Raw genomic sequence first — 25648 nt, forward strand, 5'->3', positions numbered from 1 at the left:
TCACCTAACCCTGCTCAGAATAGGTCTAGACAGTGTAATGGTTAAAGTGCCCGTGGTTGTTGGTGCCGGGCTGCACTAGCATTGCCACCAGTGCTGTTGGTGGGGGAGCTGAAAATAAGCCTTGCTTGGATAAGGAGAGAGAGAGAGAGAGAGTCTTATTTTGTCTGGGTTGTGAAGCAAAGCACCCCGGTGCCCATGCCAATCTAGTAATATGGGGAGTGGGAGAGTTAACAGGTCACTCAATAAGCTGATGTTCAGCCAGTATCTTGACACTGTCTTTTCCTATCCCCCACCTCAGTCGCTGCTGTAACAAGATACAACAGTTGGAGCTCTCCCCTGGAAGTTGGAGAGAGCGGGGAGCAGGCTCCTTCCCATAATGCAATGCAGGGTCTGTCCACACAGCCTCAGGAGTCCTGGGACTGATTCAATGCCTTGCAAAACCCATCTGACCCAGGCCAGCGTGGATTCTCAACTCATTTCCTAGACTGTGAACTCTGGAGGAGAGACTGTCTTCTAGATCCACATCCGTAGGGCCCTGATCCTGATTAGAGGCTTTGGGTGCTAGAAATAATAATATCCCGTTAGTCCTTGGCCTGAAGGTACTAGCAAGGGACTCTATTTTAGTGTGAATGCTTATCCATGGAGAACTAGATTGAAGCCAGAAACTCATTTCACAAGAGCAGTCACCATCAACCTGGGCTGCAGCTGAACCCTGACCTAGAGGTGAAGGGCTCCATATTCCATTCCCAATCTCCCCGAACGAGCCAGTCTCTTGTAACAAGAGCGGTTATGGAAATTCTTATCCCTAGTTCCTATGCGAGGTTAGATGGGGAAGGCTGGAGTTAAGTTAGCAACTAGTGCTCAGTCTTTTCCAGATGGAGGTATCTGTAAAGTCAGCTCTTTCACCTGCCTGTGAATTGTCCTTTTTCCCCATGCAGGGACCTTTGACAAGTTCATCAATGTGATATCTGCCAGGACAGCAGTGGGACATGACAGGCTCGGGCGACTGATTTTGGTTCATGTGGATGGACAGACTGATGTGAGGGGGTAAGGCTGAGGATTCGTTCTTTAGTAAACTCACGGGGCAGGCAAAGTATCAAAGGGACTGATCCGGCATCACTGCCAGTACTGAGAACAACATCTGCTCCCATGTTCAGTAAAGCCAGATGTAAGTTTAAGGCACCGTTTAAAAGTTTGCAGTGATAAAGAGGCAGAGCCAGGCACTTCGAGTTAATGAGAGAACAACCCTGCAGGGCTCCATTACTGCTAGCCATGCCCTGTTGAACCAATTGGGCTCTTGATACCCCACTCTCCCTTCTAAATCCACGACTGCAGACAGAAGAACTGATGCTGGATCTTTCTGCTAAAATGATCTCAAGTGAAATTGCGTGTTGGCACTGATGTTGCCATCACTAGGCTTCAGAGTGGAGATTTCATTGTGATGTACAAGGATAATTTTCTCCTCTCAGCAGTGTTGAGCCAGATACTGCTGTTGTTGACATTCATGATAGTTTTGCTGTTCATTTCAATGGGAACAGGTTGGACCTATTGTTTTCACTTGTCTGCAGAGCTATCCAGACAGTGCTGCATTTGCATGATTCCCCCACATGTCAGTTAAAAGGGTTAGAAGTGTAACTTTTTAAAATGGAAGCTTACTCTGTCCTGGAAGCCAGATGTATGATGTGTGTCCTAGTCTATAACTTCCTTCTCCCTCCTGCACTCCTGAAAAAAAACCAAGAGAATTTAAAGGTATTGGAGCCGATCAACCACGGTGTAACTCTCTGGCTTAAAGAGAACTACACCGGGCTAACTTAGGCCCATCCTGTATATTTTGGAACAATAAACGGATGCTGCAAACTTGAAATGGAGTTTAAGACTAATGGGCTTAATCTGAAAGACTAAAGGGCTTAATCTGAAAAAGATTTGGGGGTCGTGGTGGATAATCAGCTGAACATGAGCTCCCAATGTGACTCTACAGCCAAAAGAGCTAATTGATTCCTGTGACATATAAACAGGGGACTCTTGAGTAGGAATAGAGAGGTTATTTTACCTCTGTATTTGGCACTTGTGCAACTGCTGCTGGAATACTGCGCCCAGTTCTGGTGTCCACAGTTCAAGAAGGATGTCGACAAATTGGAGAGGGTTCAGAAGAGCCACGAGAATGATTAAAGGATTAGAAAACATGCCTTATACTGACAGACACAAAGAGAAGGTTAAGGGATGACTTGATCACAGTCTCTAAGTATCTACATAGGGAACAAATATTTAATAATGGGCTCTTCAGTCTAGGCGCAGAAAGGTAGAACACAATCCAATGGATGGAAGTTGAAGCTAGACAAATTGAAACTAGAAATAAAGGCATAATTTTTTAACTGAGAGAGTAATGAACCATTGGAACACTTTACCAGGTTGTGGTGGATTCTCCATCACTGACTATTTTTAAATCAAGATTGGATGTTATTCTAAGGGGAAGTTCTCTGGCCTGTGGTATACATGAGATCAGAGGTTCTCAAACTGGGGGACATGGAATGTATTCTGGGGGGGTGAGGGTAGACACTTACTGCAGACATTGTACCTACAGCAATGAATAACTAGCAAAGCTGATTCCTCCAGACATATCAGGTCCTCAGGTGGCGCCGTGCATTTTGACGGATTTCTGTTAAACTTGCCTACCATTATACAAAGTCGTGGCCATCTGATTGCTACAATGCAGTGTGCACATTTAATTGTAAGCATGGACCACAGTCGCAGTTTTGCTTTTGCTCATATTACCTTGGAGAGTTTGCTCATTCATGCAACAGGAAAAAAACCAAACAACTCAAGTGAGAAAACAGAAGCCAAAACTGATTCAAGGGAAGCACCGCCACCGCATATATACTTGTGTGGCGGGCACATATATGACTACGGACACAGACAAGTCGGCGTGATCAATAAGTTTGAGAACCACTAGATTAGATGATCACAGAGGTGCCACCTGGCTTTGGACTCTGAATTTCAGGCCCTGCACCTGCGGCCAGCTTTCCCAGCTGGTTTTGAGAGTTTAAGGTCACCTTTTCCTATAGTGAACAGTGTCTTTTCCCTGTGACGGACCCATTGGGAAATGGCCAACTAGACCGGACGAAACAGTGAATTTGACTCTCCCCACAGTGTTGTCACATTCATGAAGTAGAACTGGAGGGGGAAACTTCTCTTGTTTTCTCAGCTCTTTCAGGGATAGTCCTCTTAGATTTACCACTAGGAGGGATAACATCTTTCTGACAGAGGCATGATTTATGTGGACTCTGTCCCTTTTCAGGTTCTTCTGATATGCAGCAAGGAAGCTGGTTCTTCTGTCTGAGTGCTCATCTGCATTAGTAGAGCTGCATCAAGTGAGAACTGCTAGCATCCCCCAATGTGTACAATTGACATGCACTGGGGGTCTGAGCTCAGTTTTGAACTCTTTCCATTGGTGTAGTCCTCCCAGGCTGAGGTTTTCCACTGTCATAGTTACCATAGTGCAAAAATCCAAGGGCAGCCATTTCACTCCTATGTTTCCAGGGCCATAGCTGTGAGCAGGCTTGGCAGGATTCAGTTTTTTTGGTAAATGTCAGTAAACATCAATTCCACCGTAGACACAAACTGACAAAAATGTGTCTGTTGACAATCAAAGTTTCCAGATAGGCAAAGTAGGAAAATGCTGCTTGAGAAGTTATGAGAGTTGGATTTAAGGATCTTTACTCTGTATATTTTGACATGTGACGTTGACAGTTTGTGTTTTAATAGTTATAAAGCTTTAACTTTTTGAAGCCTAACATCTGCTGTCATTAATCATTGTTGCCTGACCCTTCTCCCCCATAGTTTCCCACAACTGTGAAAATATAAATAGATTAAAAAAATGCTTAAAAATAAACGTAGATATTATCCATCCAAATTATATTAAAAAAAATCAAATTCTGCCAATCCTAAATATCAGTTATATCCACTGGCCACCAGCAGAAATGTTTGCTTCCTCTATAAGAAGACTATCCTAAATCTAAACAGATTTTAGACCCGATGAGAAGCTTCAGGAAATGGTGCTGAACAAACCCAGTTCAAGAATTCAGAGTCCCTCCAGATTGTCAGAGAGGCTGCTACTTTGTCCCGGAGATGGCTCTTGCATCCCCTGGTGCTAAACTGCAATAACTGTTTTTTGTTTTGCAGCCTCAATCTCTGGGAAATGGCCAACTTCCTAAAGCAGCAGGGTGTCGTGAATGCTATCAATCTGGATGGTGGAGGGTCAGCCACTCTGGTTTTAAATGGAACCCTTGCGAGTTACCCATCGGATCACTGGTAGGCGCTGGATGGTGAAAACCATGGGGACACCTCAGCTTCCCAGTTCATTGCCTGAGGAGCTCTCCTCTACATAGACAAGATCTCTGTGGGAACCACTCCAGAGTCACAGGGCTAAACTCAGGCCTGGCGAGAGTGGGTTGGACTCCCACTGACTTTCCTGTGAAATGCACCTGCTTCTTTCGGGAACAGATCTGGTCCTTCATTCTGGTCTGTGTGTATGGAAGGATGAGGGGACTGTATTGCTCTCTGACCTGCCTAGAACGTCACAGAAATAACTTGACGTCTTGGTGCAAAGTACCAGTCTAGACATCAGGCATGAATGAGATAGCTAGACTAGTAAGAGTTATGAATCCCAGCAGGTTCCACCCTCTTCCTCTCTTTCCGAGGCAGGAGGCCAGAGACAATATTTTTCAGAGACCTTATCTGCTCTGCCCAGCTATAAAGGGTTCCATTAGTCCTTGGAAGAGTAGGTGGTGGGCCTAGACTAAAGTTCTCCATCCCCTTTTGCACAGTGTGCCAGCTGGCTACCTAGCAGCTGTCATCCACCCCAGAGGTGGCTGTATTTTGATGGTGGCTCTCTGTTTGGGAAATGCCTTGGGCTTTTTCAGGCAGAAGTGTGCTGTGTAAATATAATTATTATTGTTTTAAATTATCATATTCGAGCTCTGTACTTCTCACCTTGTACCCAAGAGGGAATAATCAGCGTTTGAAGCATTAGGAGTTTGCACAGGAAAAGCGTGACAGTTTTCCTTTGAGTGAGTGACTAATGTAGGGATGGCCAACCTGAGCCTGAGAAGGAAGCCAGAATTTACCAATGTACATTGCCAAAGAGCCACAGTAATATGTCAGCAGGCCCCCATAAGCTCCCCCACCCTGCTCCCAGTGCCTCCTGCCCACCGATCAACACCTCCCCCTCCCTCCCGATCAGCTGTTTTGTGACATGCAGGAGGCTCTGGCAGGGGAGGAGGGAGCGAGGGCACTGCAGGCTCAGGGGAGGGGGCAGGGCAGGGTGGAGTGGGGGCAGGGCCTGGGGCAGAGCCAGGGGTTGAGCAGTGAGCACCCCCCGGCACATTGGAAAGTTGGCACCTGTAGCTCCAGCCCCAGAGTCGGTGCCTGTACAAGGAGCCGCATATGGCTCTGGAACCACAGGTTGGCCACCCCTGGACTAATGGGATTTGGAGTGATTACCTAATTTTCCCAAGTGCTCTGGTATTACACAACCCTCGCCATCATCAGGCTGCTAGCCAAGCTATCAAATGGGGCTGTGACTGAAATGGGGATCAAATATGAAGTGTCTGGCAGCTGATCTACATGAGCCTTACTAACGTGCCAGCTGATCCAAGAACCAGTAGAGGCCTGGGCGTGTTTCCCTGTTGGAGGACTCAGCGATTCTGGCTTTCAGTTTTTGCCAGTATCTGCACAGCTCACCCCTCATGCCACAGGGCTGTAGGAGCAGGGAATCTTTCGCACCCCAGCCTTTGCTCATGGGAACTGCCTTTTGTCCTCAGCAAGTCCGACGCCATGTGGCGCTGCCCTCGGAGCGTCTCGACAGTCATGTGTATCCACGAGCCTGCTTGCGAGGCTCCAGATTGCAGCGGGCATGGGCACTGCGTGCTGGGAGAATGCCAATGCACTGGGGACTTCTGGAGAGGACCAGATTGCAGTGTCCTGGACTGCGGGCCTTCCAACTGCAGCCAGCATGGCATCTGCACTGAGTGTAAGCCACCCCTATTTACAGAGCAAGCCCATTGCAACAGAGGGGTGGGTGTGTTACTAGTGTCACATGCTATATGTCATCATTACCAGCTGGGGGGCAGTGGGTGGGGAGGGAGGTGCAGCTATTGGGTTTATAGAGATTGGCCAGGTTATGGTTCATAGTTCACATCTGCCACCTAATCAGAGTAGGGGAACCCCTCCCGCCTAGCTCCACACAGTAACAAGGCTATGCTCTTAGCTGTCTGGAAGAGGTTTTAGACCACTGAAGAGAGAGCCTCTTGTGAACATTTCCCCTCCCAGGGCCCCTCCACATCCTTGTATCCCTGTAGGAACTGCAGAGCTTGTTACATGACAAAACAGCAGGGCAGTCACCTCCTTGGACCACTCCTGCCTTGCTGAAATACCACACTGGAGCCTTTCTAGTTAAGAGTCACCATTGACTTTCATTCTAATGAGCCTGAGTGATTCCTCCCACAAGTTCCCAGCACAACCCATTGCCCCTTACTCTTAGGAATCCCTGCAGAAAAAGTACCTTGTGACTGACTGCAGCCCTCTCAAGAACATGGCTTGCTCCAGCCCACCCCAATCACTCATGCTCTGCATACAGAAAATACCTCCAGTATCTAGCACCTGTGTTCTGCTGAGAACTGAAGTCTTCTTCCTTAGGAGAGCTGCTCTTACTCCAGGCTCTGTTGAGAGCCAAGCCTTTTATAGCAGCAGCTGCAAATGAGCGCAGCTGGTCCACTCCCTGACTCTCCTGGAGGGGAGTGTGTGTTAACCCTTATCTTGATTTCCGGGTGCATGTTCTAAGTAGGGGCATTGGTGTCTCAAGCAATCTGTAGTCTCGCTGCCTGTCTCAGCTGCAATGCCTGATTTGTGTTTCCTCCTTGTGCAGCTGGATGCCTCTGTGATGCTGGCTGGATAGGCAGCAACTGCAGTGAAGGTAACTCCAATTTGTATCATAATCTTCTTCTTTATGACTATGGAGGGGACCGCGTGATCCGTCGTTATAGGGCGCTGTCTACCTGATGCCTGCAGCAGTGGGGAAATGTGATTCTATTGACCGTATCTAACATCCACACTGTTCTGTAAGAGCTTTGTAAGGGTGAGCTGCAAAAGAAAGACAACAAGCTGTGTTGTCCTTTTTCTGTTGCGCCTTTAGGATACATAATGGCCTGCAAGGGGTTTACTGCATTTTTCCCCCGTTAGGCAAAACCAGGATTTCCAAGCTGTGGTTCCCAGTCAGATAGGTCTGAGAACTGTAGATTGCGAGCTTCCTGCCTTTTTAACTGCAGGGTGTGGAGTGTGAATTCAGCCTCTAAACCAGGATAAGTTCTCCTCAACTGTCGTAGTTAAATAAGTTTTAAGTAGTGTGAATAAATTACTTTCCCTCTGAGGTTTCACCTCCTTAATAACGGTGATGTCACCACCCTCCTGGCTCTCCAGCCCTCCAGAGAGTTTCCTGGGGTACAGCAATAGAGTAGCAATGGGGAAGGGAGCCTGGGTGAAAGCTGACGGGTCTGGGATGGACACATGATCAAAGGTGCAGGAGGGTTTTTTTGTTTTTAAAAGGCCTTTTATTAAACAGCCCAACCCAGCATTATCACCCAGCTAGCAGCATCTCTGTGGCCTCGCCGTGAGCAACACATCCATCACAGGCTTTGGAGCTGCAGGTGCTCAAATCATCAATGGGAGCTGAGGAGATCTGTGACTTCATCAGGCACTAGTTAACTCTCCCCATGTAGCAAGTGCTTTCTAGAGCCCTTGGGAAGTCTTTGCCCCTGCCCAGGCCTGGGGATAGTCCCTGAGCTGCAGGGCTTCTCAGCTTTCCTGAAGGCCCCTCCCCTATCCATGAGGTTCTCAGCTGTTATCCTCTGACAGAGCCAGCCTGTGGTGAGCAAAGGGGTGGAGGGGGCTTGTCCAGCACCAGCTGGGGATTCCTCACTGGGATCAGTTGCCCATTAAAGGGGAGGCGGGAAACAGCTACAGCAACATAGGAGTCCTGTCCAACCTCTTTACCTGTTCTGGTGGGAGCTCCCTTTTCTGGACACTTAATCAGAGGCATAAAGAGCAGAGTTGTCCCCCCCCCTTACCCTTAACGGGAGCCCCCTGCAAACTGATCTCTTCCTTCTCCGGGCATGCCCTGCTCCCAGCTGAGGCAGGTTCGCTCCACGCTGTCACAGGGCACGTGCCTGGTTTTAATTCGCTTTGCTTAGCAGCTGATTGGCTGGTAGGAGGTGCTGTGGTGTCCTGTCCCTTTGTAATGAATACTCAGTGAATGGGGAGAGCGCTGGGGAAGGGGTGCTGGCATGTTGATACAGAGAATTCCATTTGCTCTTGGCGTGGCCAGTAAGAGAGCCCTGATGAGTTTGTGCTTGCCTGCAGTGTGTGCTAGTGGCTCCTATGGGGATGGCTGCACCCAGAAATGCCTCTGTCAGCATGGTGGAACGTGTGACTCTGTGCATGGATCCTGCACCTGCCCTGCTGGTTACCAAGGAGCCATCTGTCAGCAAGGTGACATCTCTTCACAAGAGCGGTGTGTGTGTACAAAGGCTTTAAATGCCCTGTATGGAGCAACCCTGCGTTCAGACTAAGGAAGACATGAGCTCTGCCCCACAGGACTCAGTCAAGCAAGCCCAGGCATAGACTCTCCAGTTGGGTCATGGTAATGCAGACAAGTCAGGCTTACAGCTATGCTAGGTGGCTGCCTTTTATGTACAAAATGCTGTTTAAAAATGTGACACTTTCTTTTGTAACTGGAAGAGACTGGCTCTTTCCCTGTGTGCTTTCAAAACCAGCTGAACTCCCACCTAATTTACACCTGGCCTGACACATGGGCCAAGTTTCAGCCAGAAAGCTGTAAATCTGACAAAGCCAAAGGCAGCTGACCATGACCTCTTAATTCTGGGTGTCGCTCCACACTAAAACCTCTAGCATGTACCTAGTCTGAGTCGAAGATGTTGAAAGTCTGGGTTTTGCACTCTCCCTTTAATGGCTGATTTGCCTGTAGCTCTTGTTTCTTAGTTTGCGTAACTGCACCTGCTCTTATTAAAACATCTAATGCTGGTGTGAATCTTACTTTCTGCCTCAAGATCCTGCTGCAGGGAGTTGCACAGATTAATTACACTGTGCTCTTTTAATTTTAGTTTTTGTCACCTTATTCTCATAAAACGCTTGTTCTTCCAAACTAAATCATAGCCTCTACATCATTTCCTAGGTGCTTAGATGCTATGGGGAGGGGGACTAGATAAGTGCCTGAGATAGACAGGTAGTATGCGAAAATACACTGGGGAAATGAAGCTTTAAGTGTTTCTGAACAATTACTCTACATGCAGTGGCTTTAGTGGGACATGCATGGCTGAGGTAATATGCTTGTGCTGATGTGGAAATCCCCGCCTGCAGGGAATATAGCCTGCTTTCTTTGTAATCAATTGACCTTAATTCCTCAGAGTGCCCCATAGGCTGGTATGGGCCAAACTGCCAGCAGCTCTGTGACTGCGAGCACGGCTGTCCTTGTGACCAGGAGACAGGCAGCTGTAATATCACCTATGAGGACAGCCTGCAGGACAAGTTATCCAGAGGTATGCCGCTTTGCTTGGTTCTCTTCGGCTACATGGTGCAGCAGCTTTACCATGTGACACTGATGTGACCATAGGGACCAAAGCTTGTCTCACTTGTCATTAGCTCCACGGAGCTATGATCCAAGCAGCCGCCACCTTGGCTAGCTAATGCTTTTCCCTGCTCTTCGGTTGGGCTCGTTCGGCGTGAGGTAGTTCCATCCCGCCCACGCCTGTTTCCTTCACCAGTCGTCATCTTGTCTTCCAGCTGGGCACTGTCTGGCTTTCCACATGGTTCTGGCAGGGAGTGATGAGAAATCCCTTCTCACAGAGTAAGTGTGCGATGTTTGATTATATATGAACAAATGATAGAGCAGCATGTGCCTGCCGCCAGTTGGCCTTTTGTGGTGAGGTGGGGAGGATGGCCAGGGAGTGTGAAAATCTCCTGCTTCATTGTGTATAGTACACGTGATTGCTCCTGAAGCTCTATGCTCAGCTCATCAGGCTTCTGGGTGAGCATAAAATTCTTAGGAGGGAGCTGCCCCTAGGCTGCAGAGTGTGTCTAAGCTGGCTTTGAAAGCCAGCCTCAAGTTGTGGGTCTACAAGCAAGAGCTAGGGCCCTGCTGTTGCTACTCTGGCACAAGACTAGAGGGAAAGGTAAGGGCAACCAATGCCCAACAGCTGTCATGGGAGGGCCCCATGGGAGAGACTCAGTAGCCAGCGTGTGCCCTATCCTCCCTCCTCTTACATCCTGTTCGGCCAACAGGCAGTCTGTAAATAATACTCAGGGAGGCCCCTGCGTTTGGAGAGGGAGATGAATCATGCTTCATCTTCACTTTGGCTAAGCTCTTGGGGGTAGATTGTTAATTGCCTCTGTAATTGTAAGACAAGGGCTTTGTTCCCCACTGGCCTAGCTGCAGCAGGGTTCGCACCATAGGGGATGGTGGCGAAAGGTCTCACAATATTGCACCAGCATATGTGAATTAAACTGAGTCCTCCAGCCCTACTAGCTCTGAACTGCAAATAACTCCTGTAGGGAAGCAGAGCCCCATGCACACAGCATCCAAAGGAACCAAACCGGTGAATTAAACTCCCTAAGCCTAGTTTTTGCCCTGGGTTGCACTTGATTTCCAGCTTCTGGGCAAGTTAATTTTGATTGCAGGCCATCCAGGTGCAGCACCATCGTATGGTGCTTGTATTACTGATGAGGAGAGACTAGACCAGCTGCACTGCTAATGATGGGCCTCCACATTTAAAGCCGTTCACTTACTTTTACTAACCCTACATTGTGGCTCCTGTTAGTGAAATGAGAGAACCGCTTCAAGTACACTCTGTTCTGCTTTTGTTATGAATAAGGTTAAGATTTTGTCACAGGTATTTTTAGTAAAAGCCACAGGCAATACACAATAAATCACACAAACATAGGGCTGGCTGCCCAAGCCCCACCCTTTTCAGGGCTGAAGTCACAGAGGTCACCTAAAATCACAGAATCCATGACCTCCCTGATCTCTGTGACCAACTCATAGCCTTAGTTATGAAACAAATGGAGCCTGCCTTTCTTTGCTGGAGACAGTGGGGTCCAGCAGCCATTCGTTCATCTTCCTTCTGTGCCCCAGTCATTTCACACAGAGGAACATGCTTTTCACTAATCCCAGCCTGTCTGTCTGCCACAGTCAGCTCTATTGGCGGAAGAGGGAGACCAAAGGTCAGCGTTAAAGGAAGAGGCCAAACACCATAGAAGCAGCCAGTCTGAGAGGCTAAAAGCACCCATTTAAGCCACTGAGAGAAGCAAGACCTTAGGCTGCAGCAGTGGTGCAGTCAGTCAGCCAGGAGCCACATACCTGAAATCTGCTGCATAGTTGCAGATGTCCTGAAACATGTGGTGCTGCGTTTCTGAGGCTGGGTTATTCCTTCCTCTCTCACAGGAGAACCTGGATCTGCTTCACCTCAGTTTTGGGACTGTTGCTTTTGATCAGCATGGTAGGAAATGTGAGGCTCGCTCTCAGGAGCTGGGCAGCGGAGCGCTGTGGAAGTGGTGACTACATGTACCATCCGCTGAAGGAAATGAATGGAGAAGCCAGTCATACATGCCCTTTGGAGCAGTACCAGGCAGAAGACACACAAGATCAAAGCCAGCCAGAGACTGAAGCACTCATTTAACTGGACAGGTGAGGAAAGACTTGAGAGATTCTCCCCAGCTGTGGTACTGGCTCTCAGCACAGAGGACCAACCAAGGGCTGCTTTGTCCTGAAATGAGAAGCTAGTAACTGGCGCAGAACAGCAGCAAGAAGGGGCACAAGGTGGTATTCACAGAACATGTGACTAAGGGCTCAGCCCAGCAGCTGCCTCCCTTCTTGCCATTCCTCAGTCAGAAATCTCTCAGTTCCCTTCATGGGCCTGGTGCTCAGGAGCGAGAGAGGGGACATGGGAATCCCTGTGCAATAGCAGCAACTGCTGCTCTACTATGGAGAACAGGGGCCTGTAATAACTGTGGAGGTTACAGGGGGTTGGTCAGTATTCACTGCATTAGTTTGTGGATGAGGAATTCCCTGCGCAGTAAATTGAGCTTGATTAATTAGTGACAATGAGAAGAAAACTTAAGAAAAATCAGTGGAAGTGCAACATGCACTAGCCCATGGCTTTTCTAGCTTTGGGCCAGTTCTCAGGCCAGAGCACATTCGATGGTTGAGCGGCATGGTTAGAACTCAGGCACGTCTGGCTTGTTTCACTCAACCTGTGTTTCGTGCAGTTGGGCTGGAAGGCTTTTCTTTCCTCGCCGCAGTGAGGGACGTATTAAGTTTATGATAGGGTCATCAACAAGGTTATGTGAAAAGCCTTTGGGGTCAGTCCCCAAAAGTCTCCCTCCTGAAGGGCATGTAACTCCCACTCTTCCCTGTCAAGGGTGCAGGTTGTTGCACTGGGGCTAGAGCAGACACGCTGCTCTGGGAATTAGAAGTGACCCTGCTCCCCCTTTTAGTAAAGGTGAGTTTAGCTGGGGACTCACTCTCTGGCCCTGGTCCTGTGCTGCCCCCAGGACACAAAGAATAACTCACCTAGACGGAAAAGCTTCAAGGCAACAGCGCACACAGGCTACATAGAGGTGGAACACAGGAGTTAAATCGTATGCTAATTGGGCCAGGGGCAGCATCTAACTCCTTTGTTCTCAACTATGTTCCAACATGGTAGGTGCTGTAGGCTTCACTCACTGCTGTAAAAATTGCATTTGCCCTCCGAGTGCAGAAACTTGCTTAACAGAGAGGACTGAGGTTCTGTAGATTTTGAAGTTGTCAAAGCCAGTAAACGTCTCAGGTGGAGGTTGGTGATTTTACTAGGTCAATGAGTCTTTGTAGACTAAAAGGGCTTTTCAGAAACATGTTTGTTTGCTTCCTCTTCTTGAGGAAAGTAACTAGCTTCCAATGTGCCACTGGCTGCTGCAAGCATCTTGAATATGCACTTTGATCATTTTTACTGTGACTCTCCACCTAAGCAGAGTCCGTGGAGTTTTTATGCTATATTTGAAGAGTCAGATCGGTCTGTACATTTAAGAATTGATTTTGCTTTTGGTGATTTAACACTTGAATAAACTCAATTAGTAAGTGACTGTTTGAACTCTTAATAAACCAGTATTCTCTCTCACCCTGAGGGAAAATGGTCTGTAACAGACAGGTTTTTCCACTGGGGCTCCTTCCAATTTTACCCCCTGAGAATCTTTGTGGAACTGGAAGTGCTGCTGTGGGATCTTGTATCATCCTCTGGCACTACAGAAAAAAAATAGTTTTAACTGAACTGCTAACACAGCAGATGAGACAGGTTTGTGAAATAAGGTAAGGTTCATCTTTACTCCTTGGGACATTTAGATAACTGGAGCAATAGATACACTATAAATACCTTAGATTACCTGACAGATACCACAACTGCAATATTTAGTCAGTCATCTCAAAAAACATTTATTGGTTCATTCATTTTATTCTTAAGTTACAGAAATATGGGGAGCAGAAAATTACAGCTGGTAACTTCAACTTCCAATTGCCATAAGTAACTGCACCTTTAGCTTCACATTTGTTGCTCAGTAACATGTCACAAAGCACCCTGTGTAGTCCGGTAGCATGCTCTGAATTCTCAAAACAAGTTGGGTTTTTTTGCTGACAAGACCCTTGTAAAAAAGTTAAGACAGGAGCAGGTTGAGTGGGGAAAATAGTATATTTACCTAAAAAAATAATGCCCATTTCGTCTTTATATACAGATAGCGTGGAAGTGTTACAGTGCCATTAAAACTGATTCATGGTCAATGCTGACAATGCACATCCTTTATGGATTGTTAGAAGAATTTTCTCAAGTCTGTGCTGGGAGAATAGGAAGCCAACACCAGGCAGGAGGCTCTGACAAATGTCCTTCAACTAGTCTTTCAGCCTGAACCTGGAAAGAAGGGTCTCATCTTTTTTTGCGTTAATAGCTCATAGTACAATTGTGGAGGAGGGTGAGGAAGTGAAATGCATTTCAAAAGAAGGTTACTGGCTTTGCTGATGCAACTGGCCTTACAAGATACGTTAAACACATGACAGCTTAGCACCCAAGTTCAGTAGGTAGGATCTGCAAATTGACCCATTTCCCACCCACCAGTTTTTAAATTGACCCATTAAAATGACCTTTGGAGTAGGGCATCAGCTTCTTACTTGTTTGCAAGGCTGTAGGCAAGGGGAGTGCAACTGCCACCTTTTAAGCAGCAACTGAAGTCCAACCCTGGGCTCTGGGATTGTAAATGCAAAACAGACTATTGAAACAGTGTATGAAATAGTATCCTAATCCTCTGACACTGAATCAGAATTTCACTAGCTAAATCATCCCATAGAAGATTGTTTCCACACGCTTTCCACAATAGGAAAACAATATAGAGAAAGGGATCCCTATCAAAGGGAATTTATGGGCTATCCCTAACAGAGAAAAAATATAACAGTGCTTTATTAGTATGATTTTTGTGCTCCAGAAAACTCATTTTGGTTCTCTTAGTACAGGAGCTGCTGGGAAGAAATCTAGCCTTGCCGCTTCAGTCAGGTCAAGGCCACTTGGACTCCCTCTCAGCACTTCTGTAAGGCTAAGGGTGTAGTCCATGCAGGACAATTTTTTAAAAAAAGCCCTTTTAAAATAAACACCATTTAAATATTTAGCCACAAGCCCTGAACTCAACTGGAACATTCTGGCTTTTGCCCTGCATGACAATAGAAATCTAGTCTGGCATCCAGAGTTCAATGGAAATCACATTTTCTACATCTGTTGTTTTGCCCCCATATATGCAATCTGGTACACAGCAAGTTGGGGTATATTTGCAGACACACATACACAAGTCAAGGTGTAAATAGGGCCATGTGATTTTTAAACTATAGAGATGGTCACATAATACTTTTTGTCTTTCCTCTCAGAATCCTTTACAAATGTCAACCTTGCAATGAGCCTGTGCATTTTACAGATGGAGTAACAAACAAAGAGATTAAAGCCCCAATTTACAGAAGTGATTTAATTCTAGGTGCCCACTTAGACAGCTGGGCTGGATTTTCCAGCGGTTTGGCACAGCCAGAGCTCCATTGACTTCAACTGGAGTGACAGGTGCTCAGCACTTCTAAAAATTACGTGGGTCTATCAGACTTTTGAAAGTCCTCGCCCAGTGATCCTCAGACCTCAGTGGTTCAGGAGCCAAATTAATGATCAGCATTACCCAAGAGAGCCACCACAGTGTGAATTCGTTGTTTCATTTACTAGAGTGCTATATATTCATCTTTAAACAGTATGGCAGGGGAAATTTTAGTGTATGTATTTATAACCCCCCCAAATGACTGACCCAAGTATTATTTTATCTACTACAATTGGTTAACATAGTAAAAGCCTCCTGACTGGTTCATAATTAAATCACATGGTATTTTAGTATCTGTGCTGCAAAGAGCCACAGGAGCCATGTTAAAGAGCCACTTGCCGCTCGGGAGTTCAGTCTGTTCTACCCTAAAGAATTTGCTCTGGATCACAAGGAGCTGTGAATAGAACCCAGGACACCAGTCACCTTATGCTCCAGTCACTAGAGCATGCTTTGAAGAAATGAGCATTATGCCTTATTTTCTGAAATGAGCTAGTGTAGCTTAGAAAAAAAGTCAAATTTCAGAGGAGTTTTACTTTGTCCCACAGCTGGAATTACAGTGCAGTCTCACACATGGTACGCAGTGCATGGGAGACTGATGTTTGGGAAAGAACACTGGCCCTTGTAAGAAGTCCTAGAAAGAGAGCAGGAGCGAGCCCTCCCCCTGGCCCATACCCCTTTCACTTAAGGCTCTTGTTCCCCATCTCAGTTCACAATGTGCACGCGCGTAACAAATTCTAAGCTGAGAATTCCACCTTCAGTGCTTTTTACTGGATGAAGGAGAACTATTCTCACAGGGACAGAGTAAATGTGAAAAAACATGACTGTCAGACTAAGAACAAGCAGCCATCTTGGAATAGGACTTGGGCTTTGCTGGTGAAAAGTGCTGGAAATCAAAAAACAGTTTAAAAGTTACAGTAAATTGAGTAATTGTTTTTAGAAAATGTGTCAGTTGTGGTTAAAGCAACTTTGTGTGTGTGGGTACACATACACTCATTCTCACCCACTTGATTTCCAGGGCTCTCTCATGGTGAAGCCCATTTCCCACTCCCTCTTTGCATTAAACTGGGATTGCAAAGGTTTGGTTGAGAGGTATCATTAAAATGGCAGCCCCTATCTGAGAAAGGCAAAAGCCTCGTTCACTTGATGGAAATAACGAAGCACTAACAAATGCTTGGAAGAGTCCCTGATGTTCATTCTTATTTAGTAAGGGTTTTACTACGTAGGTGTTCGCATTGAGCACTGGAGCTTTCCTTTTCCATGCTACGAGTGATAGCTGCGATTTTCAAAGGGGCCTCTATTTGTTGTCTTCCGAAACTGCCACTAAAAGTCAATGTGAGCTAGATACCCAACTCCCTTAGGTTCCTTTGAAAATCCAGCCTACATATTTATACACTATCTTCCGTATGTACATTGCTCCAGTTATCGATTAGTTCCCCCCAGTTCTGGCAATGCCCTGTACTTAGAAACAAGCAAATGAAGGTAGTGAGAACGGTTAAGGATGGGTAGGGCAGAGAAAATAAACTCCTTATTGAGGAATACCTCTTGGGTGTCTGTTAGTTATAAATACTGCCGAGAAGCAGCTCAGTATTGACCACCTGTTTTTTAACTTCCTGGTACTTGAGGAAAGAATACCAGCTACCTCTTTTCTGCCATGTAAACTCTTTTAAATGGGTTCTTACTCCTTTTGCAATATGTCCATCACTGACGTAATCAGCAGAGATTGTACATGAACATATCTTCAACAGCTCTTAATGCATCGCCTCTCCCTCCCCGCCAATAACATCCACAAGCTTGGTCCCTGCTCTTGCAAACCCTTACTCACGCGAGTAACGTTGAAGTCAGTGGGGCCACTCCCATGAGCTTTGGGAAAAGAGATGACACACTGCCCTGAGTGCTACAGCCCTGAACGCTAAGATGCCCAGCTGCCACAGAGACTAGAAATGAAATCTAAAGGTCTGTGGGATTCAAGATGATCCGGCGTTCCCTTTTAAAACAAAACAGTTCAGTTGGTTAAAAAAAGATGATCTGGTTCAATAAATAAATAGTTATTGAAATGATCAATACATTAAACAATAATTTAAAATAAGCTATGATACAATTTGAATAAATATGTTTCATTAAGTGTTTAAATACTCATGCACACGTACTTTAGAAAAAAAGAGAGTGTTCTCTCCTCTCCATGTTAGCCCGTTTTTAAAGGAGCAGCTCCTATAATGCTGCCATAAAACCTTGTGCCTTTAAGGAAAGAACATATTGCTTTTTTTAGCCCTTTATAATGTGATTCGATTCCCACCCAGTATGATGGGGTGGGTCAGAGAGACACTCATTTATTGCTCATAAACCTGAGGAGGAAATAAAGACAAGTGGGTGTCTTTAAGAAAGGACTTGCTTGCTGGAGGTAGGCTTTCTGCCTATGCACTGTAGGAAATACTGTGTTTTTTAACTAAAAAAACTGAAAGTATTTCCAAGCAACATCCGATCGGATTGGGAGAGGTTTCAGGTTTGGGTTACCTTGGAAGTTTCTCCCCTTTCCCCCCGCCCCCCTCAAAACGTACTGACCTGTATTAAGGTATTTATTTACAATTTGCTTCAAGTCCCTGCTGCTGAAACACCCACTGTACCTTGAGTGTCATTGGTATTGCAGGCGCCCAGAAGAACTAGACTAATTTTGCTACACGTGAATAAATCTAGTTCTACGGGTCATTACAGATAAGGCCACATCCGTCTCCTCTATCTTATGTAGAAATAGGACTGATTGGAAAGAGCCCTTTAACCTTAGTAATACACAGATTCATGCAAAGTGATATTCACCCTAAAACACAGGTCTGTTAAAACACAACTGGTAAGTAGGCCTCTCAACGGAATCCAGTTTGCAGATTGAAAAGTCACACATCTCTTACTGAAAATAGATTTCAAAGAGTTCCCCAGACTGCTGCTATTCGTGGTCTTGTGAATGACTGCCCCCAAAGCCTTGATGCTGAGCCACACTGCAGCCTCTTTGGGTTGGTCCACAGAGCTGCCCTGGAAGGAGGCCTCAGAGCACGGATGTAACATTTCAGAGGTCAGTAGAGGCCTACACCACGCTATCTAGAAATGAGGGAGCTGCTCTGGGATTGGTTGGAAGATGTCGTGGCTGCACTGAGCTGGGAAAAGCCACTGTTGCAGGATTCCAGGCTTGACATGGACCCCCTGGGATGAAAGAAAATGGATACGTTTGTTACACATACAGCTTCTTACTGGTACTCAAGTTGGTCTGAGATTCCATTAGTTTATTTCCAGAGTGATGTGCAAAGTGGGATTTTTCACTCTATCCTCACTGTGGTCTCGCCAGATGTAAAGACTTTCAAGGTACCTAGGTGCCACAAAGAGGAATTAATTTGTCACAGCCAGGGATACTAGCACCCTTCTACAAAGGTGATGACTCATTTATAATAGTTACCATGGGGGTAGGGCATAGTAAGCTCTCTGGGGCTCTATATACAGTGTGTGGGCAGAGAAACAGTTAAGCGAGCAGTTAATGGCACACTGGATGCTATCAAAAGAGCTATCAAAAAAGCTGAATTGAGACGGGTCTGTTTGCCGTGGGCTGCCAGCATCAGATCATAGTTTCTCCCTCACTGAACACGTCTGGCAGTGGTACCCAGATTTCCCCACACTGAGGCAGTCTGAGGTTCTATTTATTACTGTTGTAGCCACTTCCACATTTCTCCCCACAACCACAGCACTGGTAAGTAAGTCTGAATGGTTAGAGTTAGGAATTCTGGGTTTTTGCTATTCTCTGCCACTGACTCAGCAAGTTGTGTCCTATTGGTGCCTTCAACTTAAAAAAACAACCACCCTTTTCTCCCCCACCCCCACGCACACACTTTTTCTTCCAGTATCCTGCTCTGAGGGTTAGTTGTCTGTAAAGCATTGAGAGCTTCTCTGCTGGGAGGCACCATAGAAACGGTTTAATAGGAAAAAAATAACACATCAGGGTGTACAGATACTCTGCAGGTTTCCTCTATGTCAGACTTATTCAGCAGACAAGTCTGTTGTCATGTGACCAATATCCTCCTTCGAACCCCTGACATATCACTTGGTTACTTTGCCCAATGGTCTGGAAAGCACGTGCTACAAAGTTACTCCTAAGCACTGGTCTTCCAAGTAACGGTGCTCCACGCCCATTCAAGAAGCTGTAGCAACTATTAAAGACGTTTGGGGTAAGGCAACACATTCAATGAGTAACTCCTCCAGAGGACGTATAGTCGTGTCATAGCCCTTACAAAGGGAGAACTTCACTTCCTGCCAAGAACAAGGATGCATCAGGGCTCCATCTGGTGCTAACAAAGGGAAGTCTCTCTAAGGAAGAAGACCAATCTACTTGTATCCATTTTCCATATGGTGTGCCACAGACATTTTAAAGGTTAGATATGACTGGAATTCCAGAGTCACAGCCTGCTTTGCTGGACTGCTCCTCTACTGCAAGTCACACATTAGCCTAACTCCTAGCGTGGCTCCTACCTGAAATCCTTGGATGCAAGCACCTCAAAGTAGTACATGAGTTTACACTTGTGACTGGAAACTTGCAAAGAGGCCAGGACATCATCTACTCGAGGGAGGCTGGTGCCAGAGCAGGGCAAAGAGCTGTGCATTTTCCACTGCAGAACATAAAAGCCAGGCCAACGAGTCACATGAGATCCCTGTAAGAGATGGACAAAGAGCACCATCAAGCGACTGCCAAGTGTTTGAAAAAAAATAATCACCCCCTTTAAAAAAAAAAAAAAAGGGGGTTTGTATTTCCAAATGCAAGCTCATGCTAAGGCCCCAGGCCTCACTAAACACTGACAAATGCATAGCTGGAAACCAGTCTGGCCTCCCCGTGTGCATGTATTAATCCTACTTATAACAACTGCGTCCCATGTTATATGGTAATATTTAAAAGTTAACTCTAGAACTATAAATGTGTTTGCTAAAACAGTAAATCCCCCACAGTCAGGGGAGAAGCATTACCAAGTGTGAAATATCGGTTCACCACAAGAGGGGTTATCTTCTCCCTAACAAAAGAAAGTCTAGACATCAAACAAGCCACTGTGGACAAAAGACTTCATTGATTGCTTCCCCCACATCCCTGAAGAGGGTTCCTGCTCAAGCCCTATTCCATCACAGCTTGAACGCTGGGGGAAGGGAATAAAAATGCCAGTTAAAGAGAAATTGTTATTCCTATGCTGCTTGAACTCTGAGAGGCAAGAATTTCTAAACACACGCAAGGAGTCCCCAGCTGTTGAGCTTAGGTTAGCAGGAAGGGACTTACAAAGCATGCATATAATAGCGACTATAATTTTTTGGAACCTAAGACTGTACCTCATTTGTGTGTGTATCTTTACCTGTTTTACCCTTGTAAATAACTCATTTATTTTTCCTAGTTAATAAGCTTTTAGTTAGTTTATTACAGGATTGGCTACAAGAGTTTTCTTTGGTGTGAGATCTGAAGAACAGTTGACCTGAGGTAAGTGAGTGGTCCTTTGGGACTGGGAGTAACCCGAATACAGATCTATCACAAGATAGACAGGAGTACCCAAGGAGACTGTCTGTGACTCTATGGTAAGATTAGTATAGTGATTTAGGCATTCACACTTGTTGGTGAAATCTAATTATAGAGCATACAACCAGTTTGGGGTTTTTGCCCTGCTCCTTGACAGTCTGCCCTGAGGTTGGCACTCCCGGTCCTGAGCCACTCCAGATAGCATGACACACAGCATAGAGCATTTCAGAATGCGCTGAAGGAAACAAGTCTAACTCAGGTACTGCCATGCTATGCACTTCCTCAGGGGGACTGGGAATCTAGTTCTTATGCAGAGAGCTATGAAAAGAGCCTCTCTTCCCTTGCAATGGAGGATTTCCAGTCCCCATTGTTTGGGGTATTTTTAACCATGGGATTCTGGAATTTGTTTAAGTTTCGCCGAAAAACATCAATGAAAACTGCCACTCCCTGTGCAACCTATTCAACAGTCACATCTACCCTCCACTACCAGGTTCTGAACATTACTGGTTCACCATGGCTGTTTAGCGGTCAAGAGGTGCAGGATGTCCAACCTGAATGCTCTCTCCTTCCCGGCACACCAGCGGAGACTCCATGCGGCTGTAATCCACCCCCAGAACCCAGCTCTTATCGATTAGCTGCATGTTGTCCCCAGCAGTCGAAGCACTTGATAAAGGGGCCTCTTTGCGACTGGTCTCGGGCGCTCGCTTGGAGTGAAAGAGACAGAACACCACGTCTCCCTTCAGGATGTCAAAGTCCCACGTGATCACAGACTCACCCTCCAGGATTTCCACAACGATCTAAACAAGCAGCAACACAAGCAGGTTTTATGGGCTTGGTCTTCAGGTGAGAGCCAACATCCTCCCACCTTCCCCTCACACACAAATCTGCCCAGCTCCTGCAGTCTTAAGATCCATTACTGCTGCAGTTCTCAGCTCCCCAGGGGCTCATGAGCTGATCCCAGTTCCTGCCTGCAGATTTCACTGCCGTGGATCTGCTTGGCCACTTTCACCACAACCTTCTCCTGCATCGGCAGTGCCTTACAAAGTACAGTAACTCCTCACTTAAAGTCATCCCGGTTAACAATGTTTTGCTGCTGATCAATTAGGGAACGTGCTAGTTTAAAGTTGCGCAATGCTCTGTCCACTGCTTGCAGGAAGAGCAGTCTGTTGGAGCTAGCTGGTGGGGGCTTGGAACCAGGGTGGACCGGCAGCCCTCACCCTGTCAGCTCCCCGCTCCCCTAAGTTCCCTGTGCAGCAGCTGCCCAGCAGGCTACCAATTGCCTGCAGTTCAGCTATGTGCTGCTCCTCCCCTCTTCCTTGGAGCTGCTCCTGGAAGCCTCCAGCTTGCTGTGCAGGGGAGGGGGAGAAGAGGGGGACTAATGTCAAGGTGTCCCCCTCCCCTCTACTCCTGTTCCTCGCTTACCCCTTCTCCATATAGAGCAGTGGGGAGACACAACAGGGCTCAGGATGGAGAGAGCTGGGGGGAGAGCTGGCCGCAGCTGCTGTCTCAACTTCCTGATCCTTTTAAAGGCAATGTACTTAGAGTGTGGTGTCAGCGTACTTAAAGGGACAATGCACCTCTCTCTCCCACACACAGGGTGTGTATCTCCGTCTGCCATGCTGTCTCCCCTCCCTCCATTTGTGCTGCCTTGTACAGTGGGAGGCTACATTAACAACAAATGTGTTAACCCTTGAGGGTACAGCCAAGTGCTAGTTCATCATTTAGCAGTAAGGCATTCCCTGGGAAATATCCCACCCTCTGACTTGACCACCTGAACCAAGCTTCACAATCATCATTGCTATGTACAGTATTAAATTGTTTGTTTAAAACTTTATATACATACACACACACACACACACACAGAGTATATTTGTCTGGTGAAAAAAAATTCCCTGGAACCTACCCCCCACATTTACATTAATTCTTATGGGGAAATTGGATTTGCTTAAAAAGTCACATTTTTCAGGAACATAACTACAACGTTAAGTGAGGAGTTCCTGTTTCGTGCCCGTTCCCATGGTACCTCCATTGAGCACAACTGGCACCAAAGCAAAGGTTTCTGGGGCTCAGCTGTGGACTGCTTTAGAACGGCTAATTGTGAGGTTCCAACTGGCTGTTGCACGGGGAAATCGAACAGGCTGAGTCAGAACGAGCTATCATCCATGGTTAGAAATGGGTGCATCACTCTCAGATCAAAGGATTTCTCTCCCCAACTTTGTCCTTTTTGATTACACTTGAATATTCCCAGCTCATGTACTCTTCTCTCACAAGATCAGAGGCACGATAAATAATGGACACAAGGATATTGGGGGGAAGCCGATGGACGCTTTATTTCTCCAGAAAAAGGAGGAAGGTGCTACAGTGTGTGTACAGGGACAAGTTACACCAGAGACTAGAGAAACTGCTTCCTGAACCCCAAATTACTGTTCTTAACTTCCACACACCTCTGAAATGCTGGCAGTTTTATCTCAGCCATCCCCTGCAGAGCACTGTGCTGCCAGAACACCTCCAGCACTTACATGCTGGAATCCCTTCACAGCGCTATCCTAGCCTTCAGAAGAACAAATCTACAGCACAGCCCCTTGGAATGACCTCCCTGCCTTCCCCAGAACAGCACATGGTTGGTCTGTACCTCGTGAGGAGCCCCTTTAAGAACATTTGCAGAGTGGTAGATGGTTTCTGTCCATAGTCGGATGTGATCAGAGTTCTCCGGTTCTTCATCTGTTTGATAAAGTGACTTGGGGACGAGTCCACCCTCAGGGACATTGCACTGCAAGAACCAGAGAGAGAGAGAGAGACACACATCTGTACTGGGACTTCTAAACTAACATTTATGGTCATATCTAGACACCCCCAATATACCCAGTTACCTATTATGAAACATCAGATCCTCAGCTGGAGTAAAATGCCATAGCTCCATTGGCTTTACACAAGTAGGATCTGGCCCCTGCTCTTTGTGAGGGACACATCCCATCAGTTAGGTTGGGACCCCGATTTAGAGTGTTCTTTTCTTTAAAAGACAGTTCTACAACATTATTTGAAATTTTACCATGATGTGTCAGTGAAGAGCCCTAGCTTAATTTTAAATGCTCCAGACAGAATCTGGAATCCAGCCATTGCACCATGGTGCTAGCACCAGACAGCCTGAAAGCAAAATTGATGAGAAATAAGTAAATCTCATCGTTGTATTTTCACTGTCTGAATGGGGTGTGACATGGTGAGCAGCATAAATGATGAAAAAGTAAATTTAAGGTCTTTTTCATTATTTCAATTTAATATAATTTATTGAGACATTTCTGGGCAACCTACAATAAGAACACAAGTGCCTCCACAATATTACATGATGTTAACAAGATTCAAAGAAAGTGGCTGCAATGGCAGATATCAAAAATATGAAAACAGTTCTAATTTTTTAAAGCTCAGACTAAAGGCACATTACCTATAATGTGTGATTTATGCATAAACCCCCCAAAAAATCAAATCAAGAGCCTTATATGCACGATGTGTTCGTTTATTTTTTTCAGTCTGGTTGTGTCCCTTTAATAATCTCCCTAATCCAATAGGCACTAAAGGAGCCAGACCAGATATTTTTAGACCTGTGCTAATCTGGATGCCATTTGACAACTGAAGCAGTGGAGTCATATTTTTGGTGCTATGTCATGGGACTGGGACATGATCACCAATCTCTAGCTTGTGGCTCAACCCATCATTTCAGGTATTTTTAAGCAAGATGAAGACAGACATGAATAACCCAAGGAAAACCACACTGACTCGAGGAAGAACTCTCAAAGTCCAAGGACCAAGTTCCGTTTTTCCACAACATTCAAGGTCAAGGCAGTCATAAGAGCAGAAGGGTTCAAGAACATCTAAACGCATCTCCCTCATAAAGGCTTCCTCAGCAAAACGCCACCTCTCCGAAGGTGAGCTCTGAGGGAAGGATGATCTCAGCACCCAGCACGATGGGTCCCCAGTCCAGTGTGGGCCTTTGGGCACTACCAGTCTAGAAAGGTAACTATTCCAAGGGAAGGAGTGGAAGGACTAGGCCCCCAGGAAGACAGCATATCTCAGATTCACCTTACAGCAAACTCACCACACATTCTCCTCCAAGGAAATCTGGAATCACGTCTTTGTCCAGATAGTCTACAAGCCCTCCAGGACCCTGGTAGTTATTGCCGCTGTAGATGAGGAACTTCTGCCTGGTGTTTTCATTGATGAAAGGACTAACCTGAAATACAGGTGGACAGAAGATGATGTTCTTATGGCATGGACCGTAATTTGAAGAGAATGTTGCACCACATTCCAGAAACACTCCTAGCACTGTGGACTGGAGTCCACAGGGAAGTTGATGGCCCTGAACCAGAATAGGTTATACATTGGAAATATTTCCATTCTCTCACAGAGTTCCCCCCGCCATCCCTCACATTAGATAAAACTAGAAGTCACGTCCCCATCCTCAACACTATTCCAGAACTGCATTGGGCTTTGTCAGTTCTGTTCTGTGGCCTATACATCCAGCAGGCCCTAGCCAGGGTCACATTCATTACTTTATTCTCCAGTGCGCTTTCAAGTGGGATTTAAAAGCTGTTTATCTTTGCCATTCAAACCTGTGCCAACTGGAGCTTTTTATTGGCATGACTCTTGCACATCGGTATGAGAGAGAGTCCCAAGAGCTAGGCTGTCGGTCGGTGGTAATGCAGCACAGTGCCATATGAGAGCTCAGAGTGTAGATCCCAAACTCTAATCAACGCTGGCAGGATGACAGAAGCTAAAAGTGATGTGAAGACGACATAGATTGCTCCGTGGCAGCACTATGGCTAAATTCCAGAGCTCCACCAATGAGCAGTGTCGAGCTCTCCTCAGTCCAACGACAGGTTGCCCAAGAGCTTTTTCCTCCATAACCCTCCAACATCTACA

The 25648-nt window shown here is 46.2% G+C and overlaps 2 protein-coding genes across 6 annotated transcripts in view; one reads left to right on the top strand and one right to left on the bottom strand.

Moving 5' to 3' along the window:
* The window catches only part of NAGPA (N-acetylglucosamine-1-phosphodiester alpha-N-acetylglucosaminidase), a 30795-nt gene extending 7195 nt beyond the window's left edge, over positions 1-23600 (top strand). Inside the window, exons 4-11 of one of the 3 annotated variants that reach the window (XM_073362549.1) lie at positions 939-1047; positions 4180-4308; positions 5820-6028; positions 6923-6970; positions 8413-8541; positions 9477-9608; positions 9853-9916; positions 11510-23600. In XM_073362549.1, the coding sequence (XP_073218650.1) occupies positions 939-1047; positions 4180-4308; positions 5820-6028; positions 6923-6970; positions 8413-8541; positions 9477-9608; positions 9853-9916; positions 11510-11744 (1055 nt within the window). In that variant the 3' untranslated portion in view covers positions 11745-23600. Of the gene's footprint in view, positions 1-938; positions 1048-4179; positions 4309-5819; positions 6029-6922; positions 6971-8412; positions 8564-9476; positions 9609-9852; positions 9917-11509 lie in introns of those variants that run through there. The other 2 variants (XM_073362550.1, XM_073362551.1) reach the window with 2 other exon arrangements.
* The window catches only part of SEC14L5 (SEC14 like lipid binding 5), a 58784-nt gene continuing 46642 nt past the window's right edge, over positions 13507-25648 (bottom strand). For all 3 annotated transcript variants that reach the window (XM_073362547.1, XM_073362546.1, XM_073362548.1), the window contains 5 exons: positions 24825-24959; positions 23367-23504; positions 21286-21531; positions 19714-19892; positions 13507-18399 (listed from right to left, as the gene is read on the bottom strand). In XM_073362547.1, the coding sequence (XP_073218648.1) occupies positions 18294-18399; positions 19714-19892; positions 21286-21531; positions 23367-23504; positions 24825-24959 (804 nt within the window). In that variant the 3' untranslated portion in view covers positions 13507-18293. The remainder of the gene's footprint in view (positions 18400-19713; positions 19893-21285; positions 21532-23366; positions 23505-24824; positions 24960-25648) is intronic.

This window comes from Lepidochelys kempii, chromosome 10 (assembly GCF_965140265.1).
Source record: "Lepidochelys kempii isolate rLepKem1 chromosome 10, rLepKem1.hap2, whole genome shotgun sequence".
In the NCBI taxonomy this organism is placed as follows: Eukaryota; Metazoa; Chordata; order Testudines; family Cheloniidae; genus Lepidochelys; species Lepidochelys kempii.